At 47.0% G+C, this 25,827-nt stretch overlaps 1 protein-coding gene and 1 long non-coding RNA gene across 8 annotated transcripts in view; one reads left to right on the top strand and one right to left on the bottom strand.

Moving 5' to 3' along the window:
• The window catches only part of wts (serine/threonine-protein kinase warts), a 142,437-nt gene that overhangs the window by 17,379 nt on the left and 99,231 nt on the right, over positions 1-25,827 (bottom strand). For all 7 annotated transcript variants that reach the window (XM_075695008.1, XM_075695005.1, XM_075695010.1 and 4 more), the window contains 4 exons: positions 3,752-5,214; positions 2,996-3,280; positions 1,937-2,357; positions 746-919 (listed from right to left, as the gene is read on the bottom strand). In XM_075695008.1, coding sequence (XP_075551123.1) covers positions 746-919; positions 1,937-2,357; positions 2,996-3,280; positions 3,752-5,214 — 2,343 coding nt within the window. The remainder of the gene's footprint in view (positions 1-745; positions 920-1,936; positions 2,358-2,995; positions 3,281-3,751; positions 5,215-25,827) is intronic.
• On the top strand, positions 6,893-24,471 carry LOC142584770 (uncharacterized). Its single transcript, XR_012828931.1, has 3 exons — positions 6,893-7,048; positions 16,712-16,770; positions 22,964-24,471. It is a non-coding gene; the product is annotated as an uncharacterized LOC142584770 (long non-coding RNA).

Below are 25,827 nucleotides of genomic sequence, written 5' to 3'. Positions count from 1 at the left end.
GTCCATAGAATCAGTTCAGAACCGCTCAGTTAGGTTTATCCTCTCTAACTACTATCGCTTCGCCAACGTTTCTCGCATGAAGCAAATGCTTGAACTACCTCTCCTTTCTAATAGACGTCGAATTTCCCGCTTACGCCTGTTTCACAAAATATACTACAGTAATAATGAGCTAAAAATGACACTTTTTTCACCACCGAGCCATTGTCATTCCGTATTGATCATCAAATGAAGGTTGGGGTGCCTCAGTGTAAAAGCAATGTATACCTCGAAGCCTTCATCCCGAAAACAAGTCAAGACTGGAATCGCCTTCCCGCATCCATCGTCACTATCACAGACCACGATGTGTTCAAGTTGGCTATCTGTGACCATGTGCTGCCTCATTAGCTATTTTTTTTTCTTTTTCTATTGCCACTCCTCTCTGTAATTCCTGTACGGCCTTGAGAGTAAATAAATGAAATGAAATTGAATGTTCACTTGTCCAGCCGGACAACAATAACACTCCCATCTGCTGCTAGCTGGCCTCCCCTACAGTATTATGTGTAGCGAGACACGCTGAGTGCACGACAACAGATACCACAAGACACTCTGAATTCGTACACAACACAAACCTTGCGTTACGCAACATGTACCAAACATTACACCTTAGGGTGCGTTTCCACTGAAATAAATCAATAAAAAAAAACAGGGTGGTCCCTCTAACCACACTGTGCATTAACATTGCTCAACCAAGCTTCGCGAAACTCACCGTGCCTCGCCAGCACCTCAGGGGCGATGTAGTTGGGTGTGCCCACCAGGGACTGTGCCAAGCACCGCTGATGTTCTCTCCTCCGCCGTCGCTCCAGTGGCTTGCTCCGGGCGCACTGGCAATCCTCCGACCAGTTCTTGTCTGGCTCCATCGAGTCCTGGCGCGCATGCTCGCCTGCGAAAGGAACCTCCAATAAGCCTCCATCACCTTCACAAAAATCGACACAGTACAAGCTTCACATAAGGAGCTGTGCTGATGCAAAACTGCAATGCAAAGACATGTGGAACTTTCAGCGTACTAGGAGCCACAAAAAGAAGGAGGTGTCACAAAGATGCGGCTGGGACATTTCAATTCAATTAAACTCAGTTATTCATTTTGACATCATATATGTACGTGTCAGTCAATGACATCTACTGTACAGACTCTGTTTTTCATAATTTTGGCGAGGTGCGGCCCTTGCACAGGACCAAACCTTTTCGTCAAAATGGTGCCAGCGCAGCCTTAACTTGTGCACAGCCCAGATGTACCACTGTGTCACAGGTCAATGCCCAGCTCTCACCATCTGGTGGAGGAATGTGGGAGTATGCAGGGAGCGACAATTCGCCAACGGACAGCATCGGGACACCAGACATGACTGCTTCTCCATTGAAATTTTTCTCTCCAAATTTTGGGCTGTCAAGTTGGGGGTGCGGCCCTTACACAGGTGTGGCCATTACACGAGTCTACACAGTATACAACTATAACTACTCACAGTGGGCGTATTCCAAATGCTGTTGAAGAAAATCCATAATATGACACTATATTACACTAAATATATTCCACACCTTAGAAAATGTGTTGTGCTGCTCCTTTAAAGAAACACTGAACAGAAATTTAAAGTTAACCTAGTTTAATGCATTCAAATGATGGAGAAGTCGTGTAAACTAGAATCGACACAACATTGGAAGACAGCTGGTGACACCACCTTTAAAAAGCTTTTTCAAACTATTCCAGCCCAAAAAGAGCGATGCATACAAATATGCTTTGACACCAGTGCCGTCGCACTGACAACCCAACACAGCGACTTGGGCATGAAATTCAAGAAAGGGAAATAACTCGCTTCTGCTCCATCCACTATAATCAACTAAATTTTAAAAATACAACTTTGAAAGCATGTTTTACTAGCCCAAACTGTTCTGGCCTTCTGCTCACCGTTCTTCTGGTAGTACTTGGAGTTGTGTGTCCACCGGAAACCCGTGCAGAGGCCAAAGTCGGTGAGCTTGATGTGTCCGTCGCGGTCGATGAGCACGTTGTCAGGCTTGATGTCGCGGTGGATGAATCCCAGCTTGTGGACGCTCTCCAGGGCCAGCACCAGCTCAGCGATGTAGAAGCGCGCTAGATGCTCCTCGAAGACACCCAGCCTGATGAGCAGGGACATGAGGTCCCCGCCCGGGATGTAGTCCATCACAAAGTAGAGGTTACGCTCATCCTGGAACGAGTAGTAGAGCTTGACGACCCACTCGTTGTCCGCCTCGGCCAGGATGTCCCGCTCGGCCTTGACGTGTGCCACCTGGTTGCGCTTGAGCACATCCTCTTTGCTCAGGGTCTTCATGGCGTACAGCTGGTTTGTGTCCTGCAGCAGAGCGGGAGACAGTTTGATTTGCACAGCTGTTCTTCTTTTGTGGCATTATGGTAAGGTGGGAGTGATCACAAAGACCGATATAGGCAAAAATAATGAAACGCAGGTTAGAACTGCTGTGCAAGCATTTTAGTTCTTTGCTGCATCATTTATTTGCTTTGCCACCAAAGCACGGTACATGATGGGTTTGCAAAGCATTCACCTCACTGCTCATCTACAGTGGTTCTAGTGAGAGGTGGCCCATGCACACTAGGACTAACATATCATGTAACACAGTAACATATTGCATATCACGTAATGCTAAAATGCTGCAATAATGACATGAGCATATAACACACAGTACCATTCCCCCTCTCCGTGGATAACCTGTGGCGCTAGTTTTTACGCTACATCCATCTTGCTAAGGGCACAAATGGCAGCTTTCGTGCGTTATGGCAGTCCCCCACCTGCTAGCACCTCTGCCTGTCTCGGTAGCATCTACATGCATATGCCAGCGCACTTGCTTTCACTTCAGTATAACCCCGTATCTAAATGTTACACATTATTTCCTGCATTAAAGCAGTGAATGCCCAGAGAAAATTTCAGAAGGACACATGCAACAGGCACGACTCCCACTCCCTTGTTCTCCTTACGTGCTTGCGGACGAGGGCCACCTCGCCAAAGGCTCCAACTCCAATTCGCTTGATGTGGTTGAACATGGACTTGTCCATCTTCGCACGACTGCGGCGGATGTAGTTGGACTCTTTCTGGTATAGCATGTGCCGGATTTGGCGCTGGGCCTCTTCCGACAGCCCGACCTTGGCCATCTCGGCCTCCAGCTGCTGCCGCCTGTGCTGCCTCTGCTCGTGGCTCTTCATAATGTTCTCCACGTGCTGTTCCATGAAGAACTTGTACGCCTCCGGAGAGTAGTTCCGCACCTACATGGAGGGCAGCCACAAAAGGGGCATGAGCACCAGCTGTCTCAGGGTGGCCAGTCTCGGTGCCAAGGTTATAAAGGGCCCTACAATACCCCTTACAGAAGCAGGAATGTGTCTGGTATTAAATGGCACAAACCGATTTTCCTTTAAAGAAAAGAATAGTACATGCACCCATAGACATAGAGTCACCATTGTGTACATCCCACGCCTCGGTCACAGCAACCCCGAGTAACAGAAACTAATCTCAAAGGTCAGACCTTCGTGTACTGTAAGCACCTTAAAATACTACGTGGCCACGACGCTTTGGCAATAAAATGCTAGATGCGGTTACTCTTATCATCAACCATTCTAACAACCAGTAAGTTTCCAGCAGCTCACGACAGTCGCGAGTCTGTCCAACGCGCCATCCAACAAACCGAAGAACATTCCGACGTGTGCCGGCCTCGGCCGAATGAACGCGCACGTACGCACCTTGGAGGCACGCCTCTCCTCCTCCTTCTCGAGGGGCCAGTTCCGGCGGACGGGAATCGGCGACTGATGGGTCGTCTTGCCCCGGCCCGAGTCATGGGTCGAGTCTGACTGGGTGGACGGTGACGAGGCCGACGTCACAGACACGAACGACACGGGCGACTCGGAGCGCGACGCCGAGCTCGCCGTATCTGTGGCCACGGGCGAAGCCTTGCGCGGCGCTGCCCCACCGCTCGGCGCCCCCAAGGATGCGCCCCCTTGCAGGGCCGACACCTGCGAGGAGCAGATGCTGGCCACCGTCGTCACCAGGTCCGAGGACGCCGTCGTGGTGGCCACCGACGTGGTCCGCCCGCTGCTGCCGAGCAGCGAGGGGTTCTTGGAGGAGCCGTAGGCGGCCGCCGCGGCGGCCCTCTGCGCAGCCAGCGCCACCACGGACGACGCGTAGCTCGGCGGCTCCGTGGTGGGCACGGTGGCCGCGGGCGGGGGCGGCGGCGGGTCCTGCCGGTGCAGCGCGTAGGGGGGCGGCGGCGCGCCGTTGTGCGCCGCGTACGGTGGGGGCTGGGGCTGCGGCGCCTGAACGGCCGTGACGGAGGCGACGCCGCCTCCGCCGCCGGCTACCTGGCTCGGGTACGGCGGCGGTTCGTGGATCCGCGACGAGGCGACGGACATGGACGGGGGCCCCGACGACGACGACGAGGCGGCGTAGTTGTACGGCGCGAGCGGCGCCGTGGGCGCGATGGCCGTCTGGAGGACGGGCTTCTGGACCTGCGTGCTCTTGACTGATTGCATGATGACCGGCGACTGGGACTTGGCCTGCCGCGCCGACCACGCCTGCAGGGGTCGAGGCGGTGGCGGCGGCCCGGAGACCCCGGCACCGGGGGACTGCGACGCCGGCGGCGGCGTGTACGCGGGCGGAGGCGGCAGGGCGCGCGACTTGGAGCCCCCGGAGGCCACCGAGTACTCGCTGCAGCTGCTGCTCACGGTCGTGTTCGCGGGGCTCTGGCGGCCCGAGCTCGATGAGGCGGCGTACGACGGCGCCGACGACAGGCTGCCGCCGCTGCACGGGTACGGGGGCGGCGGCGCGGCGCCGCTCGGGTACAGGAGGCGGCCGCCCCCCATCAGGGGCACCGGGCTGGGACCCTTGAGGAGGGGCCCCGCAGAGCCCGACGAGGTGCTGCTGTAGCCGCCCACCGAGGACGGCGCCCGCGGGGGCTGCTTGAGCAGCGAGTGGTGGTGGTGGACGCCGGCCACGGGGGCCGTCGGCCCGACGACGACCCCACGCGGGGGAGGCGGTGGCGGCGGCGGTTCGCTGGGCGGGAAGTCCGGGGGCGGCGGCGGCGGCGGTTGCCGCACGCCGACCGGACTGTCCGAGCGCGTCGCCTCGAGCATGGAGCGCTCCCAGAGCGGCACGCCCGAGTCGGCCTGCAGGCTCGCCTTGCGCAGGGCCTTCATGCCGCCCACCTTGCCTGCGAGCCACACACGGTCCTTATAGCTACAGCAGCCTTCACAGCGGAAGCAAGCGAGCGGAGGCTCCGGTCACACAGCACAGGCGCCCGCCATGCTCGCACACAAACGACACAGAACGGGCCCGAAGAAACGGCTCCTCGGCGGCACACATTCACTTCCCGGCACACAAGCACACTCTTCGAGACGCCTGCGGTACAGCACCGGTGCCACCACCACCGCGACGGCAGCGGAACGACAAGCACTCGCGGCAACGGACTCTACCCGGCACACCACGCGGACGCCGACCGGGACGAGCCGCGGCACGCCTTGCGCAGAGAGACCGAGCGGTGCCACTTCGCGAGCAGTCGGCCGACCTGATCGACGAGCAGCGATTCCTTGCGCGCGACGTCCCGTGACGAGCCAGCACTGACCGCGGGCGGCCGGGAACCGCGGGCCCGCGCGTTATAAATAGCGCCGCGCCGGCGCCCCGAACCGACCGCGCTCCGCCAGCCCGGGGAGGGGGTCTGCGTGCGTCAGGCGGGGGGCGGGTGTGGGGGGGGGGGGGGGCAAACAAACGCGCAGCGAGCACCCGTGGCTGGCACGCAGCCCCGTCTGGCCCCACTTCCTCACGGCGTCTCGCACCGATGCAGGCGGATTCCTGGTGCGCTCGCGGTTTTGTCTCTAGGCGTGACTCGGGCCCTGGCAGGGGTGCATTTGACTACGGTCGAACCTCGATACAACGAAGTTGTAGTTGCAGCGGGAAACTTCGTTAAATCGCGAATACCGTTAACTCGAGGTTTAAAAGTTTCAGCATTGAAAATACCTTCACAAATTCCTAGAGAATTCCGGGTGGATAATATCTTCTTACTAATCACTTACAATCAAATCGCACGACGGTCGGGCCATAAGAGCGCGGCTATGAGCGCCAGCGCTCGCGGTGCAGATCGCACCGAGAGCCTCGACGTGGTTCGCGAAGTCAGAGCTTTGCGTGCGTCGCGCGGCGCCGTAAATCGTGGACGCCATAGCCGACCGCGCTTAGCGCCCGCAGCCGGAGCCCCCAAATTAAAAAAAAAAGTGTACAAAGACACGAACATTGGTACAGAGCAAAAAAAAGAATAAACAAAGGAAGGAAATGGCACGTCAGTTTCGCCACCTGGGTGGTGGAACACTCATGGCGCTAGCAAAGAGACCGCACGAAGTAAGGTTCCTATTTCTATCGGTGTCGCGCGCGCTCAGGCAAACATTAACCGGTCTCACTCGACGACCACGAACTCGCAGTCACAACGCGAGCGAGCTATGTCTAGGAAACTTGGGATTACGCGACCGCCAACATTGGACGCGCGCGAAGGCAGCGTCCAATTGCACTGTAAAAAATTTCCGTAATTTTACAGTCAAACCTGCCGTAAAAATTACGTAGACCGTTCAGTTTCATGAAAAACGGCGGAATTCTACGTAAAAAAACGGACGTGAGCTCTGTTTTTGAAATACGGAGAACCGTCCGTAATTTCATGTGGAGGGCAACTGAGCATGTTAAGAGCGAAAAATCAACACGCAACGAATATAAAGAAAAGACACCGCCCACGTTTACCAGCAGTTACCTAATATCACCATAGGTAACGCTGCTTGAACATTATTCATAGGCGAATCGTAGTACGCACGCACAAACGGAAGAGGTTTCAGCGGTGGCGCTGCTTACCACCCTTCATCGCTTCTACACGACGGGTTGCATTTCTCCGCCTCAACAGTACAGAGTGGACAGCGGCTGGAAATGGCGGTGTGCGGTGGTGGTATACCTGTTGCATTTGGGATTTCACTGAGAGAATAAGAAGGAATCGACGATGGACTGCTACGCAAGTAAGTGATTTAAGTGTCCTTTTTTGTTGTTGGTGCACGTCGCGCGTGCGAAATGCACCGCGATGGCCGGTGACGGGCTGAACTGTGTTGTGTGAGCATGCCCTGTCAATGCCCTGTAACGACATTCCCGCTTGGCCATGAGGATTGATAAAGCCGCGGCATTGCGAGTCTGTGATAAATGGTGTAGCGTTTGTTGTGCTCATTTCATATAGAGTACATTGAGGCGCGTAGGCAACATCAGCGACGATGTCGTCTGTAGCAGTTCGTTATCGGCTGTATGTGGCAGCTGGTTTACTGACGTTGGCATTCCAGTTTTGCAATGTGTTGTGATGTGTTCTTGGCATTCCAAAATAAAGTGAAGTTACTGTTCCCCTTAGCAATCTCTCACGGCGCGGTGTAACACTATGTTAGCCGTATTCGGCGACGCATTGCATCACAGCGAAATTCTTTTTCCTTAAGCTTAGGACGCAGTGTGCTTGGCGTGCATAATCGCTGTGTTCATATCCGTAATTGAAAGACTGCTTCTGGAATTGAAAGTCTGCTTGTGTATGAAGACCTCATAGAGCATGTTGCATGCGATGCCCCTACATCACAATGAATGGACGGTGTAGCGTGCTTGCTGCCGTAACCTCGTGCGATCTGCAGTGTTACGTAACACTAGTGTAACACGGTGCCTTGGAACACTTTGGGATCGAGCCCGAGCAATCGTGCGCGATCGCACTTGAAAGTGTCCGCGTGATACCCATTAAGGGTCGCTGGAGAAGAAATTGATTATTTTGCTAGCTGGTAATCGGCACCAGATGTTTCGCGAATTTTTGTTTTTGTTTTGTTTTTACTTCAGACAGCTACCAGGGTGACTATCAACGTTCTGACGCAATACGTCAGCATTTAACGTAATCTGGGAGTGGATTGCCACGTAAATTTTGCCCATCTGCGGCTTAATTGTAAAGCAAGTGCATGTGATAAGTAATTTTTAACGTAACCTTGACACAGAATAGCGGTGCCAAAAAGTGTGTAATGGACATCCAAAGTTACAAATGTTCCAAACTGGTATAAAAAATCAAAAGATGTGTCAACACTGATGTTAAAGGCTGGTTCTAATACTGACTGTCTCTAGTTGCATAGACTAATTTTCAGCATATAGGCATCAATACAATAATTATTCTAAAATACATGTTGTGAGTTATGTAGAGCAAAATGTCTGCTGTTTTGCCGAATAGAAGGTGCTTCATGAAGTCTTTTTTTAAATGAGTTGAACGATACAATTGAAGACACCAAACGATACCACAGCAATCGGTAATTCGGTGACAAGCTTATGTGCAAGAGTATTTGTATATGAAAATGTTTTTGCTTTACTGTGGACGACCAGTCTGAAAATACCTGATATTATTTGCTTCAATTGCAGCTATTGCACCAGTGAAGGATGTCTGTGTGCCGGTTTGTGCGCAGTTTCTCAGCCAGTGGGCCTGAGAAAGTGTGCCACAGCAGTCTGTCTAGTGGTGCTCTTTGTTCTGGAAAGCTGTGCCATTCTATTGTATATCTGTCTTGCATATGCAATCTTAATAGACAGTGACTGCAAATGTTGGTGGAATGACGAGGCCTATGCAAGTAGAGTAATTTTTGCAGATGCATTCAAAGGATAATTGATGATTTGTTTTCCTGTGGCAACAAATTGGTTCAGTATGAGCACGTCGACTTGAAAGGGATATTGTTTCATACCTGACTTGGTTGCACATATGAGTGGTGTTTAAAAAACACTTATAGTGCCAGAGTTCAAGATTTGAGGCAACAGATAAAACACGCACCAATAAAATAACTGTTTGTCTAGTGTTGGCTTAATGAGTATGCAACAACACTGCACACTGATCGTTAGCACCGTCATGCATGGGCTCCATGGTAACTAAGATTAGCCACGAATAAGCTCACTGTGAGCTAGTGTTGAGCTAACTATAACAGATGAGTATGCGATGATGTAATTAAGTGCAACATTGGAAGGCAACGTAACAATGTAAAATTATAGCCTGAGCTCGCAGCTGCGTTGCATGGTCAGGCGACCAAAAGATATGAATATTTAAAAGGGAACGAACAGTGCTACTGCCAGTATGAAGTGACAGTGTTGTACACAGCAACATATTCCCTTTGTCCTGTCTGTAGCCCTGTTCGGTTCCCTTCTAAACATGCACCAAGCAGCCCAATTCAGAATGCTCCGGCAGGTTAAGTGATGACACGCTAGCATAGTGGGAGCTATTCTGAAAGTTATGTCTGCTATGAAAATGTGTCATGAAGATACTTCACTGCTAAAAATTTGGTGTACAACTGCACAAAGCAGCATCAATAGCTATGTTGCTCCCCCATGTTGTGTCAAGGGTCTGTGCATGTTTTGTAAGATAATCCTTGAGTCGTCGGCCGGTTTGTCCTACATAATTGCTGCTGCAGGACAGTGGGATATTGTAAACAGCACCAACCGTAGTACCTATGAACTCCAGCACATACTTTTTGATGTAAACTTCACGTGTTGCCCTGGTCCGGTTAACATTTTGTACGTGCCCAGATTGCTTGGCACTGAAAATAAAAAGGTAGTTTCAACTCTCTGAACAATTTGCTTGAATTGATGGTTGCCTTTGTGTACAGATTGCATAACAGTCATAGGCCTTGGCTTACTCGAAGTTGTCTGACCTAAGACGTCAGCTACGTTCAACTCCATTAAATGCTTCTTGGCAATGCATGCTAAAAGGCAGTGCGAACGCACTGTTAAAAGCAAACATTGTACTTGGTTATGGAAGCTCCCCTCCACGTCGGGGTGGTACCAAGTGTTAAATGTGATCTCCGGTGTTCCTGTAGCAACAACATGCTTCAGTGTTCAGGTGCACCAATAGAAAAGTTAAAAACACCTTTGAGTGCAGGGAATAGCTCCAGCTCGATGCTCACCACAGAAAATCTTCAGGCCCAGATAGTGGAGCTTGCCTTTCAGTAGTAGTTTTGCTTACTTGAACATGCGTGGCACTTTGTAGGAGACATTAAATAGTTGCTCAACCACTTTAATTGTGACTTTTCACTGCCGAGAACACTGTCAGCTAGTCGTAAAACACTAGCTGCTGTAAGAACCAGCGTAGTAAAGGTATTCTGCTTCATTGGAAACTTTCTACCCTATATGACGTGAAGTAAGGCTACTAAATGGGTTGAGTTATTTGTTTTCTGTCTTCTCTACAGTGCTAGATGAGCTCATGGAAAGGGGAAAACTACATTTCAATAGATGAAGTGCCAACAGAGACAGCACAGTCAGAAAGAACAAAGACAGGACAAGGTGCTACTTGCAACTGTTTATTGAGGTCAAAAGCACTGAATATATAGCCATGGGGAGAGGGGGAAGAAAAAAAAAAGAAGCACTGATTATGTGAATGCGCATGTGCAAAAATATGGAAGATGTATATGAAGGGAATCATAAGATTAACCAAAATCTAAAACTTATCTAAAAACATGCGTTCATTTCTGTAAATAGTCGGAGACGAGGTGTCGACACAGGCGTCCCCTCTTTTCTTAGTCTGGTTGGCCTCCAAAAGTTCACGTGCCACAGTGTCATTGCTTTTAAACATGATTGTTGTATTAGGAAGCCTTGCTTCACGTACTTGCTTATTCTCATTCTCACATGCCTTGCAATGAAGCAGCAAGTTTGAGCCATAACCATTTTTGAGTGAAAGCTTGTGCTCCTGCAGGCGTTCATTAATACATCGGCCAGTTTGTCCGGTTTACTCCTTCCCACACTTCAGCGGTATGCAGTATACGACCCCTTCTCCGTACTTCACAAAAGGGTTTGTGTGTTTACTAGATCACTCTACTTTCTTAGTCATCATATCCAATCAGACGGCACAAAGTAGCAAGTTTTTGGGGCTCGGAAGAAACCACAGGAATTTTGTATTTGACGATGACATGTTTAAGATTATGTGCTGCTTTGTGAGAATACGGTATCACCACTGTAGCTTTCTTTTCCAATGTTTGACCTTCTTCACTGCTTCAGTTTCTTTCTTTTTGCACCTTTTTCAACAACGCCTCCGAAACTTTGCTCAAAACCAAACAAGGAAAGCCAGCTTTCTTCAACTTCAAAATCTGTTCGTCAAAGGTTTTGTGTGCCTTATGACAGCACAATTCTTTAAGGGTAAATTCAAGGCACATAGTGGCAATCGCACGTTTAACAGTCTTGGAGTGCATAGACTTACATTGCAACAATTAATTGCAGGGTCGGTATACCGACCTCGTGCCCGCAAGGATTTCTGCCGTATCCAGTGGCGATACCGTATTCTCACGAAGTGGCGCGTAATCTTAAACACATCGCCGCAAAATATAAAATTCCTGTGGTTTCTGCTGCGCCCCGAAAGCTTGCTACTTTGTGCCGCCTGATTGGATCTCATGACTCTAAAAGTAGAGTGTTCTATTAAACATACAAATCCTTTTGTGAAGTGTGAAGAAGCGGCCGTATACCGTGGAAGTGTGGGAAAGAGTGTTTCGGACAAACTGGCTGATGTATCAGCGAACACCTGTGGGAGCACAAGCTTCCACTGAAAAATAGTTATGGCTCAAACTTGCCACTTCATTGCAAGGCCTGCAGGAATGAGAATAAGCAAGTATGTGAAGCAAGGCTTCAGGATACAACGATCGTGCTTAAAAGCAAATACACTATGGCACGTGAGCTGTTGGAGGCCAACCAGATTAAGAATAGAGGGGATGCCTGTGTCAGCATGCCTGTGTCTGAATATTTACACAAATGAATGCATGTTTTAGATAAATTTTAGATTTTGGCTAATCTTATGATTCCCTTCATCTTCTGTGTTCTCGCGCGTGCGCCTTCACACAAGCAATGCTTCTGTTTTTTTCTTCCCCTTCTCCCCATGGCTATATATTCAGCTGCTTTTGACCTCAATAAACAGTTGCAAGTAGCACCTTGTGCTGTCTTTGTTCTTTCTTACTGTGTTGTCTCTGTTGGCGCTTCATCTTCTGAAAGCTCTTCACCAAGTAGTCCCCACAACGTGTTCTACTGGAAAACTACAACTAGACAGTGATCTTCCATTTCTTGACCTCATTGTTTTCTTTGGTGAGTGTCATGTGCACTGCATCTATGCCCCGTCTTTTAAGGAGGGAATTCTGCCTTTCGCATCAGCGCACTGTTCGGCTGTGAAGCTCTGTCACAGAAGCACGAAATAGCATCCTCAACAAGTCGAGGAGAACTTCTATACCCAGGTCTAACATTGGCCTACAGTGGTGTGACCACTGTTAGATCACGTTCAGAAGGTCAGCCATGGTCTCAAAATCTGGGTTCAAAAAGGTGAATCAGACCAGGCCTTGGCGCAAAGTGTAGCAAGAGGCACATGCAGCAGTTCAACTGTGTGGTTGTTTACAACATCCCGTTGTCCTGCAGCTGCAACTAGGCAGGACAAATAGGCCTAATATTTGTTTGTGTTTGTTTGTGTGTGTGTGTGTGTGTGTGTGTGTGCAATTAACCAAAAGTCTTAGCCTGCGCTCGTGTTGTTTGGCCTTCTCCCATCTTGCGCTCGTGTTGTTTGGCCTTCTCCCATCTTTTCGTGTTGTCCCCAAGTAATCAGTCGGTGTCACATTCTTATAGAATTTGCAGTTATGAGATTCATGCTTTGGAACATGATCAGAAGCTACCAAATGGATGACATAATCCATCTACATGTGTTAGTGTAGATAAATGTGTCTGTGCAGTAGGGGTAGGGCATCATATGTGCTTGTTTAGCACTTATGTATGCACTTTTGTTTCCAGAGCTTGTGACACAGTGATTCAAACTATGTCTGTGAAAACAGTGCTGCACGTTGCAAGGAAATGTTACAACACTTGTAGGTGAAGCTCGGTGTTGTGAGAGGTTATAGAAACTTGCTTTTCGCAAGTTTCTAGAGCATTTTTTAAAGATGCTTCTTTAACTACCGCGTGCATCGTGTTCATGACTCGCTATAAAACTGTCAACAAGTATGTCCTTTATGCCATCCGTTTCTAAAGATTACATGAATATAATTAACCCCCTGAGGGTCGATCTTTTTCGCCATATTCGACCGCCCAGGGTCGATTTTTTTTATTGCAGATTCCAATTCTTAGGGACTTATTTCGAAAAAAATTTACCGTAATTTTTCTAGGGTGTCCGTAAAGCCACAAAAAAATTATTTTGCGTTGGTATATATGGTACTCGTTATTCATGAATAACAATAATAAAAAGGAAATAAACCTATAAGAGTAAAAAATTTGTTACATTGTTATAGTTCAAGGCTTTGAAAATGTGCACACGAGAATACTTTGCAAGACTCAAATGTTCCTGCTCTTACACTAATATGTACTATTATGAGCAATATCTAAGGGAACACAGGAACGCGTAGAAAACACCCTCAGACCCAGCTATATGGGTGATATGCAGCGGCCACCGTTGGAAACAAAGTGGAAAGGGGGACGCTGTTCTAACAACTGTTCGCACTCCCGCCATGCGTCTGCAAAGTGCGGAATTTCACATCGCCAGCAGACAGTGATAACACTGTTCGATATTGCGTCACTGGTAACCTTTTGCGTCGAATCATTACAAAAGATAGCACTGTTCCGGACTTCGATATTGATTTATGGTAAATCTAAACCGGGAAAAAATTGTCTTTAAGGGTAAGTTCAAAATAATTTTATTGGCGCTTGCCGAATATTAAAAAGATATTGAAGCAAATGAAATAAGGCAGTAGCGTTATCGCAGCTTATCCTCGTCCTTTGCTTTGTTCGTTGGTGGCCTAATAACGCGTCATGCCACCATCGACTTAACGATGGCCTCTGTTCTTTGAGGCAAAGATGCGTAGAGAGCCTCGATGAGTGCGGTATCACGCTGAAGGCGGGCTTCCACTCATGTTCTATTGCTTCCCATAGTTGGTCGGAGTTCGCCAATTCTAGTGAGCTCTTCGAAAGGTTCACTTTCATACGGCCCCAAACGTGCTCTATAATGTTCATGTCGGCACCCTTCGCACACCACTGAAGTTGCATTACCCCTCGCTCTTCCAAAAGGCGCGCCACGTCCTTCGATGTGTGAACGGGAGACAAGTCCTGTTGGAAAAAATAACACCCATCCAGGTGCAGCCTGTTCAACACATAGGGGATCATCTGGTGCTCGAGCAGAGTGCAATACGCAGCACTGGTGAACCTCCCATCAATTCTCACCAGTGGGCCTAGGCCTGCGTGGGAAATCGCCCCCCCCCCAGACGTTCACAGACACGCGTCCACTGGCGGCCACCTCCTGGATATTCTGCGGACTAAAGCGTGTGTTTGCGGTCCACCACACTCTCTTTCGTTTGTCCCAGCGGCTCGAGAACGTGGACTCATCAGAGAAAACTACATACTTCTACCCACTTTCACTCCAGCTGCGGTGTTCAGTAGCGAACCTCAGGCGAGCCGCTTTGTTGGCTGCGGTGAGCAGAGGTTTCTGTGCGGCGATGCGGCTTTGCAGTCCTGCTTCTCTAAGCCTTCGTCGTACCGTGCTGTCGCTCAAGTTGTTCAAGCCAAGAGCACCTCGAATGTCTTTTGCACTTTGAAATGGCTTGTCGCTGACGGCAGCCACGATGCAAAGGTCTTGGTCGTTCGTTGTTGATCGAGGTGGTGTGCGGTGCGGCGCATCGTTTATGCGTCCTTCGTCTCGGTAAGCCTGGATAATCCGGTTGACCGTTTTCAATGGGCGGCTTGTCACGAGAGCAATATTGCGCTGCGTATAACCTCTTTTAGACATTTCTATTATATCTTCCCGCTCTTTAAGAGGCACTCGAGGCATCTTGAGGCTGCAAATTCAGGGTTGACTGCTCTGCGTGGGCCACTGCAGTGTGCGACGTGAATTTTCTCTGAACGAACTTCGTGCAACAGTCGCACGAGAGACAGTTTGTCAATGTTCTTTTTTTTTAATTTCTCTTTATTCTATTCCTCTGTCGTCATTGGTTTGAGCGTCGCCACTGTTCGAGGTGCCACTGACAACCGAGTGCGTCGATTCAAATAAAGAATCGGTTTGAAATACAGGGCAAACTTTTTCTCGGAGTACTATCAAGCGGTTGCACGAACAAAAAAAGAGAATGAAAGAAAAGAAAGTGAATCGGTGTAAGTCACTGGTGACGATCACCATCTTATCGGCTGTCGGACGATCCATGACGTAAGCTGCTCCTTTGTAGAAATTCCAGCGTGCTGGGAGTGCCAACAGTTAGTGGAAGAGCACTCCCCTTTCCCCCTTCATTTTTCACAGCGCCATCCGCGTATCGCTCCGAGTCTGTTTCAAGGCTGTTTGCCACGCGTTCCTGTGTTCCCTTTCATATTGCTTATGATAGTACATCCATAGTGTAATCGAACTGTGTAGGTGCATGCACTCAAGAAAACTGTGCGGTTGTGTGCCCATCAAAAAAGCAAAACATGTGACAAACTTCCACTAATCTTCATCTTATCGCCAACCAGATGCAATTAGTTTTCGCGAGTCTCAAAAAAAAAAAAAAAAGAAAAGGAGCAACAGAAGCGCATGCACGGCAGCATCCTTCCTATGCGCACCCCTGCGAGCACTAAATGAGCGAGAAACAAGGCGATTAGTAACGAGATAGCCATCAGTTTTGCAAGCGCAAGAAGCCGAAACGGCCTGCGAAAACAAAACCCCAACCGCCACCCGCCCGCGCGCACGCCAATGCGCAAGCGGTAGTACATAGACGCGCAGGAGCAAACTAGCGCTAAAACAAACCATGCAACGAAAACTGAGAGAGCGAGGCGTGCAAAAGAAATTCCCTGTATTTCCACATAATGGCAGCACATGACAGAAAAGAAAACGTTAGGAAATTGTCGCGCTTTTTAAACCTACAGATAGTGCCGTAAATATACGTCATTGACCCTTGAAGGGTTAAGGAGTCATGCTCCTTGAAACAATTTCCCGTAACAACATTGCAAAATACCACCTGAGGGTCTCGCATCTCTTACATCTGCTGTTTTGCACATCATAATTTAATAAAACTGCATCTAGTAGCTGCACAGCACAGGCCCCATTTTGTTTTATCACACTTCTTTGTCTTTTCTCCCCCTGCCCCAGGTCTTATTTCAACAACTGCAGGCCATCATAAAATTGCTTCAACATTGTTGACAGATTCCAATATTTTTTTCCAACCATTCTCTCATGTGATCTAAAGAAAATTAACTTGATTAGCCTGACATGAAGATGAATTCGAAATAATTTATTGTACTTGCTTGGTAGCACTGAACTGTTTCGTTAATCAATATAATACTTACAATTCACCTTTGTATTGCTGGGTACCGGTAGAGATATGGTTAGTTATTCACCAAAAAGGCTCCAGAATTTTCCACCTTCTTAGTGTAGGTTAGACACTCACTTGTTGCACTTCACAAAGAGCAACTTGTGGTTGCTAGGAAATAAAGGTTTACTGAGAATTTTCATGCATCCAATTTGATTCTGTGTACTAGCATGTTTGTATTAGCATGTATTTCATAGAGTTGCGGCTCCATAAAAGTACATTCTGTCATTCAATGTCTGTGACATGGTCAAGCAGGTTGACCATATCTAATTAGAACTTCCTATGTTCTGGGGCACTTGTTTGCAACTTAAATTATGTGGTTTGGTGCTGTCAGTGTAAGCCTAATGTCGTTTTTTGTTCTCCCAGGAAGGACGCAAGCATTGCAAGGAGCCATTTGACTTGCCGCCACACTAATATTGTATTTGGTAAGGTCTATTACAGATCTTATTTCGCGTAGTATGTGCTATAGTTGTGTACAATGTGTTCAAAACTTCAGTAGGTGGGCTGTTCGACAACAGGTGTTTACAAATTAATAATTATAAAAGATGTTCAAGGTCATTAGTGATACAATTGCTGCTCACTGCTGAATTTTTTTCCAAATTAAATGATGAGCCATCCAGCAAGTGCGGCTCTCCTGGCTAATTATACAAACTTTCAAATACGGTTAATTTTTTATCACAAGTGTACAGCAGTTGGGGACAACTGTTCACAGCGACAATTTCATAACATTTACTTACATGCAAAAATGAGTCAAAGGTCAGGTGTACTTATGAAGTTTTGTGAAACAAGTTCATCATCATATTGCTTACTTCATTGAAAAGTTTGTCGCGGAATTCTCACTTCTATGAACAGATCAACAGTTGTCAAACGATGGTCGTCTCTATAGCCAATGTTTGTGCCAGAGGCTTGTCTTCAGAGCACTAACAAGAGACTTTGCCATGCAGCTTGAGCTGATCAGTATGAAGAGATTACATAGGATAGGAACACAAAGCATTAGTGGGCCTCTTCGATTATCAGTCCTTGACAGTCCTGGACTGCTTAGCACTGCTGTCCCGCATTCGATTTTCTCAATCGGCTTCGGAAGCCCCATCCACCAGTCCGAGAGCAGCCAGTATCGCATTCATTTTACCAGAAGTCACAGACTCTGCGGACTCTCAGAGCTGTCAGCAGATATTTGTTCAGACATATGCAAGTAGCTACCAGACAGCGGCTGTCTTAAAAAGATGCATGCGGGCTTGATGCTATGTTTTAAAAGAGGCTGTGTGTTTATATGTACTTTGCGCGTTCCAGACAGCAAATATCATGCACTCAGCTATCGCTTCTGTTAAATCGATGCTTTGTGTGCCATAATGCGAGGTTTTCATGAGTGGTCTAATTGCTGCAACCTTAGTCCTTGTGTTTTTTAAGGCAAAACACAGTGATCAGGCGCAAATGCTTGCTTTTCTTGATGTGTTTCGTGACATCTGTCATGCTCATTGCTATATGCATAGTAAACAGGTAGATTTCGCTGTTCAGATGAGTGAAACTGGTGGACGAGGAAACATATCATATTGCATGTAGATATTTAATGCTGGTAGCTGGCGTGGCATACAGGGTGTTTCACGTAACTTGAGCCAAACATTGAAAATATGCAAATGCCACGTAACTGGACAGAACCAAGGTAATGTTGTTTGCCCTCGCTTCGACATACTCATTTCTTTTTCATTTCGCCAGATTAAATCATTAGTATTCGGTAATTAATCAACTTCCCAAATATTATGATTAATACATGCTACATAAAAGTGTTTTTCCTAGCGTGAAAGAAGCCTGCAAATACACACTAAATTGTTGCGTGACTGTCCATTCGCAGCACTTTTTGTGTATTCGCGAGCTTCTTTCTCGAAAAAACACTTCTACGCAGCATGTCTCAAACAACAGAAAGCTGTATGGGGAGCTTTTCATGTTGCTCTACAATTTTCTCATGGACGCTTCTAATCTGATTATAATATTTGAAAAGTTGATTAATTAACGAAGATGAAATATTTATTGTGGTGGAATGAAAAAATATCTAAGTATCTCCAAGTGACGGCAAACAACATTACCTTGGTTCTGTCGAGCTACGTCACATTTGCATATCTTTATTGTTTGGCTCAAGTTACGTGGGACAACCTGTATAATCAGAGCTTCACAGATTGCTGTTGACATGTGTGCTGATTCCTTCTGTTACCCAAATTCGGAATTTTGCTTTTGGATGTGCAGGATTAGTAGACAGTGTAGACGCGCTCTGTCCTAGACAAACGTCAGGCCTTTAGTAGACGGTTTCACGAGCTTTGAGGATATCGGCCTGTGCTTTGTGGGTGAACAGTGATGTGGCACAACCGTGTTTTTGCTTATTTTTGTGTGGCAATGACGCTTAAATTTTACAGGAAATGAATGAGCTGGCTTAAATACAGCGGTTAAGGGGCCCGAAGAGCGAGAGCACGATGTAAACTGAGCTTTGTTAACATGTTCAATGTGCTCAGGCTGCGATTCCATTATGCAAGCTTTATGGTTGTGTCGGCGACATGGCCTCTGAGACTGCACCATTTTGATGACCACGCTACTGAATTTGCTGGGTAGGGCGCTATCTACAAGTAGCTAAAAGCACGAGGTCACGGGATTGAATCCCGTCCACGGTGGCCGCATATCAATGGGGGCAAAATATGAAAACACCCATGTACTTAGATCTAGGTGCACGTTAATGAACCCCAGGTGGTCGAAATTTCCGGAGTCCTCAACTACGGCTTGCCTCGTAATCAGAAAGTGGATTTGGCACGTAAAACCCCATAATTTAAGCAGCTAATAGCAGACAACAGCAGCCAGGAGAGCGACTTCCAATCACGGTGCTTTCAAACAAAACCTTGGACAGTCCCAGGCAGCGGGATCACATGACTGAGATGCGCCCTTCTGTCAATGCAAGCCAGACCAGAAGCCGCAGGTGGTTTGCGGACAGTCTGGGACTGCATAATCGAAGGGGCACAGTGCTCTCACATACATTATGTCCACTGCAGGACGAAGGCCTTTCCAAGTAATCTGTAAATATATATGGGCGAGCATTGTTTAACTGCGCGAACAAACGAACCACAAAGACAGCGAGGGACAAGGACGGGCGCAGACTTGCAACTAAAGTTTATTCCACAACGTACACATATAAGTACACACCTGACATACACCACTGCGCGTGCGCAAAAAAAAAAAAAAAGGCAAGGTAAAAGAAAAGTAAAACCTTGTATAAGCGAAACGCGACCTACCTACGCTCGTCAATAAACCTCATCTCACTGTTATGTAAATAAACTGAGGTGTCACTGACACATTCTTGTCCCTTCTTTCTAATATGGTACACCTCGAGTAGCTCTCTGGCTCGGCTATCTCGGCAGCGGCACAAAATCTTTGCTTCCTTCATGATCGGCTTGCACGTGCATGCCAGGCAGTGGACAGGCAGGTGCCCATTCGCTTTATTCCTAATAGACAATTCATGCTCACGCAAGCGCACATTCACACACCTTCCTGTTTGACCTATGTAAACTTTGCCGCATGATAGAGGTATCTGATATACTACTCCAACACTGCAATCTACGTGGGAAATGGAGTGCTTTGTTCCGCACCCTTGGAAGTTATTTTTACTTCTTCCTATGCGCGAGCATAGCCCAGCGAGCTTGCCGGGAGCCGAGAGCGCTATCTCAACTCCATACCGTTTCGCAACCTTCTTTAAGTTGTGGGAAGTTTTGTGAACATAAGGCACAACTGTCCGTTTCTTATTTTTGCGCTCCCTTGCGTCTTCAGCAACATTGCATTCGGCTCATTCGAAAACGGTAAAGCGGGCAATAGCCACCCAGTGCATCATATCAGCCATAAGAAAGTCCTGCACGCACAAAATACAGGAAAGCTTTGACAAGCAGATTGTAAGGCTGGAAGAAGCCGGTTTCCCGCAGTCAGTCATTTCAGCAGTAGTGGAGGCAGTGCTTAAGAAGATAAAGACGCAAGGCAATGTTGCTGAAGACGCAAGGGAGCGCAAAAATAAGAAACGGACAGTTGTGCCTTATGTTCACAAAACTTCCCACAACTTAAAGAAGGTTGCGAAACGGTATGGAGTTGAGATAGCGCTCTCGGCTCCCGGCAAGCTCGCTGGGCTATGCTCGCGCATAGGAAGAAGTAAAAATAACTTCCAAGGGTGCGGAACAAAGCACTCCATTTCCCACGTAGATTGCAGTGTTGGAGTAGTATATCAGATACCTCTATCATGCGGCGAAGTTTACATAGGTCAAACAGGAAGGTGTGTGAATGTGCGCTTGCGTGAGCATGAATTGTCTATTAGGAATAAAGCGAATGGGCACCTGCCTGTCCACTGCCTGGCATGCACGTGCAAGCCGATCATGAAGGAAGCAAAGATTTTGTGCCGCTGCCGAGATAGCCGAGCCAGAGAGCTACTCGAGGCGTACCATATTAGAAAGAAGGGACAAGAATGTGTCAGTGACACCTCAGTTTATTTACATAACAGTGAGATGAGGTTTATTGACGAGCGTAGGTAGGTCGCGTTTCGCTTATACAAGGTTTTACTTTTCTTTTACCTTGCCTTTTTTTTTTTTTTTTGCGCACGCGCAGTGGTGTATGTCAGGTGTGTACTTATATGTGTACGTTGTGGAATAAACTGGAAAGTCTGCGCCCGTCCTTGTCCCTCGCTGTCTTTGTGGTTCGTTTGTTCGCGCAGTTAAACAATGCTCGCTAATATCTACCAACTCGCCCAACAACAAGTTCTTCTAAAAATATATATGGCTTGCGCCAACTGACTCCATCCTATGCTTGCATATTTACAAATTTCGTCATGGTGCCTAGTTCTTTACCGTCCTCAACAGCGTGTTTTTTTAAATTTATCATGCATATCATTTTTTGTCGTTCTGTTGCTTGTTGAGCAAGCCTTCATTCTCAAGCTCCATTTTTATCATGTCAGGTTTCAGTCTCTTAGGTTAGTTTTAGCACAATGCAATGATGGTACTTTTATGTGACTTAAGTCTTCTAAACAATTTATAGTCTTTAAGTTTTCTTCTACTCATCCAGGACTCCTGTGACTAATTGCCTTAAGTAACATACTTCATTGCCTTCTTGCCCTAGAAAATGTAACTGGTGCCTTCTTGCAGGCCTTTAAAGTGGCAACATATGTACTGCCGACAGTAGGGCATGTTCAGATAAATTCAACTGGACATGCCTGGCGATCACTTTTAATTTTGATTTTAAAATTTATTTTGCTGCCCGAGCCTAGCAACAATGAAATTAACCTTAGTTTTCCAAGAAAAAAAAGGTGTCTCTGCAAAAAGCAATATAGAATTACCTGTTTAGTTAGAAGCATTCTCCCTGTATTTTACCGAATCTGCATTTTGGATAGATCCGCAGGAAATAGTGTTGTCGCTGCGGCTTTAAAAATATTTTGTACCAGACTGCAGGCCAATAGCATTAATTCCAACTAATTACCACAGAGTACCCCCACTACGGTATAAAGAAGAAAAATTTTGGAAAAAAACATTGCATAAATTGACCAAAGTTTTTTTTCTTTGCGTTTACTAACAGCACGGAATTCGGCCATCCTGTTGCCATGAGTCATAGAAATTTGAGCAAATAGCTCTGTCCTCATTGGCTCTCAAAATCTACGGGAAGTGCTCATGTTTAGGCATGTTAATGAATTACTCTACTTTAAAATTTTTTAGGAGAGTCTTGATTCATTTCAGAAATTTCCCGAATTAAGCACATTCACATGAAGCAATGCAATCTGAAAAAATATGTTGCATTATTTGTTTCGTTATGGAATTGCAAGTCAAGAAATGGACAGAATAAACAGTACTGCCTGCCAGAGCCATGTATGGGGTCCAGGCATAATTGCAGGCTTCTTTACAAAAAGGGCAAATTTTTCGGTGAACACAGTGCAATATTATAACTTTTTATGAAGATGGGAAGGGTATGTTGATGCATTCACAACCGTAACTTTCAATTTTCACTGCTTGAGTAAAAAGAATATTTCACATTGATACTTCTTCCGTGACACAAACCATATCCGAAAGGGGCTGACGGCTGTTGTGACACAATTGTGGTGCAAGCATGGTTTTTTTGTATTGTTGCTATTCTACCAGCCTGTCAGCTGGACAATATCTTTGGCTTGCTTGTTCTGGGTCGGAAGTAAACAACATGCATGGTTTGCGCTTGTTTCAAGAGTGCTTCATTGTTTTGGGAAACAGTAAAATCTGCAAGGTTGTTTAATGGAGCAATAGAGCAGTGAAAGTTGAAAGCTATGGTCTGCAGTATGTGGCCATGGCAGCTGTACCTAAATATGGGAGAAGTAATCTCCGAATGTCATAATGTGCACGTGACATCTTTGGCTGTTCCAGGCAAACCATCAATTGACTTGGGTCCTTTCTATCTGAAGCTTTTTATGCTATAAGGCTACGAATGAATATATACCAACATGGCTGAGTCTGAACCATTTCTTTTGACAAGAGCACTTGTAGTGACAGTTGTGAATACGAAATCATTGTTTATCTGAGTAACAATAGTGATGATGATGATGGTAAATAATTGAACAGCCTTAATTGATTGGTGTTTCTTTCTTTTCAGGCAAAGCCGAAGGCCTCTGCAAGCAGCCAGTCATTCCAAGTCTCAACCAATCCTTCCTCTAGTCAGCCAATTTCTAGTGTCTATGCGGAAAGGACTTGCGCAAGAGTGGACACGGGACACTAAAAAGGCGACAAAGACAGGCGTAAACTTCCAACCGGTGTTCATTACAAAAAGGTATGTATATGTACTCTTGCACACTTGATCATAATCTGTTACAATCATGCAAGTCAACATGGCCATCACAAATAAACGAGCGCACCAAGGCCTAAGGCGGCTTCCTGCATACAGACCCCAGATATTCAAATTCTTTAACAGTCAGTGCTATAGGGATGGCTTGCTAACACAGTTGCATTCTGCAATAGCCGCTGCCTCAATGATGAGTCTAGTGTTTTCTTTCACACTGCTTGCTATTATTTCTGTTTTTTCAAACAGTCGATGACATTTGCATTGGGAGCAATGGATTCCAAGGAAACCTTCTTTCCCTTTTTGTACTCTCCGATTATGTTCCTGTAGTCTCAAGTTTAGGGAACTTCCCATTTGTCCCACGTAACGCTACCCGCAGGAAAGAGGTATGCTATACACTATTCCTCTTGAGCATTTGATGAAACCCTTTCTCTGCACAATGTTGCATGATTTTGATTGTCTGCTGACAGGGCTGGTTTTGGCACATAACTTAGATAGCTTGCGGGGTGCGGAAGAAATGACCAAGACTGCAGTCCTTTGGCCTATTTTCTTTAGTTGCACCTATGTGATACTGTTCGCAGGAATCTAGCAGTCATCCCATACATTCACGCTATCTTGCATAAACTAAAGAAAATAGGCCAAAGGGCGGGAGTTTCGGTCATTTTTCCCGCACCCAACAAGTTATCTCAGTTATGTGCCAAAACCAGCCCTGTCAGCAGAGAATCAATTTCATGCCACATTGCTCACAGAAAAGGTTTCGTCGAAATGCTCAGGGGGAGTAGTGAATAGCACACCTCTTTTCTGTGGGCAGCGTTACGTGGGACAAACGGGAAGGTGCCTAAATATGAGACTACACGAACATAATACAAAAGTACAAAAGGGAGAGAGGGTTTCCTTGGAATCCAAAACTCCCCATGCAAATGTCATGCACTCTGAAAAAACAGAAATAATAGCAAGCAACGCGCAAGAAAGCACTAGGCCCATCATTGAGGGGGCAGATAACGCATAAGGCAACTGCATTAGCAAATTATCCCTAGCGTTGACATTAAAAAATTTGCATACCTGGGGTCTGTATGTGGGAGGCCGCCTTAGGCCTTGGGGCGGCCTTAGTGCGCTCTTGTAACTGATTATGATCAAGTGCACAAGAGTACATATACATGCCTTTTCATAATAAACACCAATTGGAAGTTCGCACCTGTTCTTGTCACCTTTTTAGTGTCCCGCGTTCACTCTTGTGCTGGTCACTTCAGCATGGAATACCAACTAGCCCGGTCTCACACCCTGCTTTTTTCAGTAAAGCAGAATAAACACAGGTTTTTTTCAGATTCAAGTGGCTTGTTGTTTCTCGAACACAAATCTGTATGTATGCTGTGTACATGTTGGATGCAGAACCCAAGTGCAACATGACAACACTGACACGAAGAATAAGCGGTGTAGAAAACAATGACACTAGGAGGAAACATGCAAACACAGCACGTTCTGTGTGGTGTATTTCCTGTGTGCTATGATTTCTGCCCCATTTCCAGCTATATCTTAAATGATGTTGCAAGTTATCCACGTTGTAATGTACGACTTGGGTGGTTCATTGCCCAAAATAACTTATTCCAATGAACGAAACAATTTGGCTCGAGAACACGAGCATTCAAGTCCCCGTTTCTTCATTACCAAAGTACGGTCATGTACTATAATCACAAGTACGGGGCTCAATTTACAGCATTTCCGTTTTACGGAACTCACCGTTTTTCTTATTTGCAAAATACGGTCAATTCTGTAATCACAACTACGGAGCTCACCGTTTTCCATTTAACGGAAATAATTTTTACGGCCTGTCCGTTCTACGGAAACACCATTTTCCATTTAACGGAAATCATTTTTACGGCCTGTCCGTTTTACGGAAACACCATTTTCCATTTAACGGAAATAATTTTTACGGCCTGTCCGTTCTACGGAAACACCGTTTTTCATTTAACGGAAAAGTGTCCGGCAACGTTTTACCTGCAACTTTGACCGTAAACTGAAGAAATTTTTTTTACAGTGTGGGCTTGCCGCGGAGAGATCCAAGATCGGTACGGCGCGTGGCCCGCACACGGACGCGCGCGAGGAGGCACATGCATGGGCGCGCGTTCGTCACGAAGTTACTTCGTTAAATCTAAGATGGGGAAATGAAGATAGTTCGTTACGTCGCGAATTTTGTTAAATGGAAATTCGTTATAACGACTTTTGACTTCATAACCCCTCTCTTGCAAAGGCTAGCCGTTTCTTACTTTTTCATCCCTAAACACGACCACTCCGGCGACGCAAACGGGCCCCGCCGAGAGCCCCCAAACTAGACACGTCGCGGGTTCGGTCGGTCACGCCGCGTTCAGAGACGAGGCCCGAGCACCACCGACGCCCGCGTGCTCGACATTCCGTGCCGGGTAAGACCGGCGGTGGCGAAACGACCCGAAACTCGGCACCACCGAGCGGCCCCGGCATGCGTCTCAAGCCACGTTGGCTGACGCGTCACCACGAGCAGCCGAAGCGCGACCGGCCACTTATCCAGAAGCTCTGACGCCAAAGGGCGCTACTCACCGTTAAGCATGCCGGGCTTCCATGCAGCGAGCTTTAAAGAAAGTACGGATCATCCGTCCAGCTAAGAAGCCGCCGGCAATTTTTATTCCCTGAAGTCCAATCGTTTAACT

Source organism: Dermacentor variabilis, chromosome 6 (genome assembly GCF_050947875.1).
Source record: "Dermacentor variabilis isolate Ectoservices chromosome 6, ASM5094787v1, whole genome shotgun sequence".
Lineage (NCBI taxonomy): Eukaryota > Metazoa > Arthropoda > Arachnida > Ixodida > Ixodidae > Dermacentor > Dermacentor variabilis.
The sequence above is the reverse complement of the archived record's forward strand: the minus strand, read 5'-3'. Positions and strand labels throughout refer to the sequence as shown.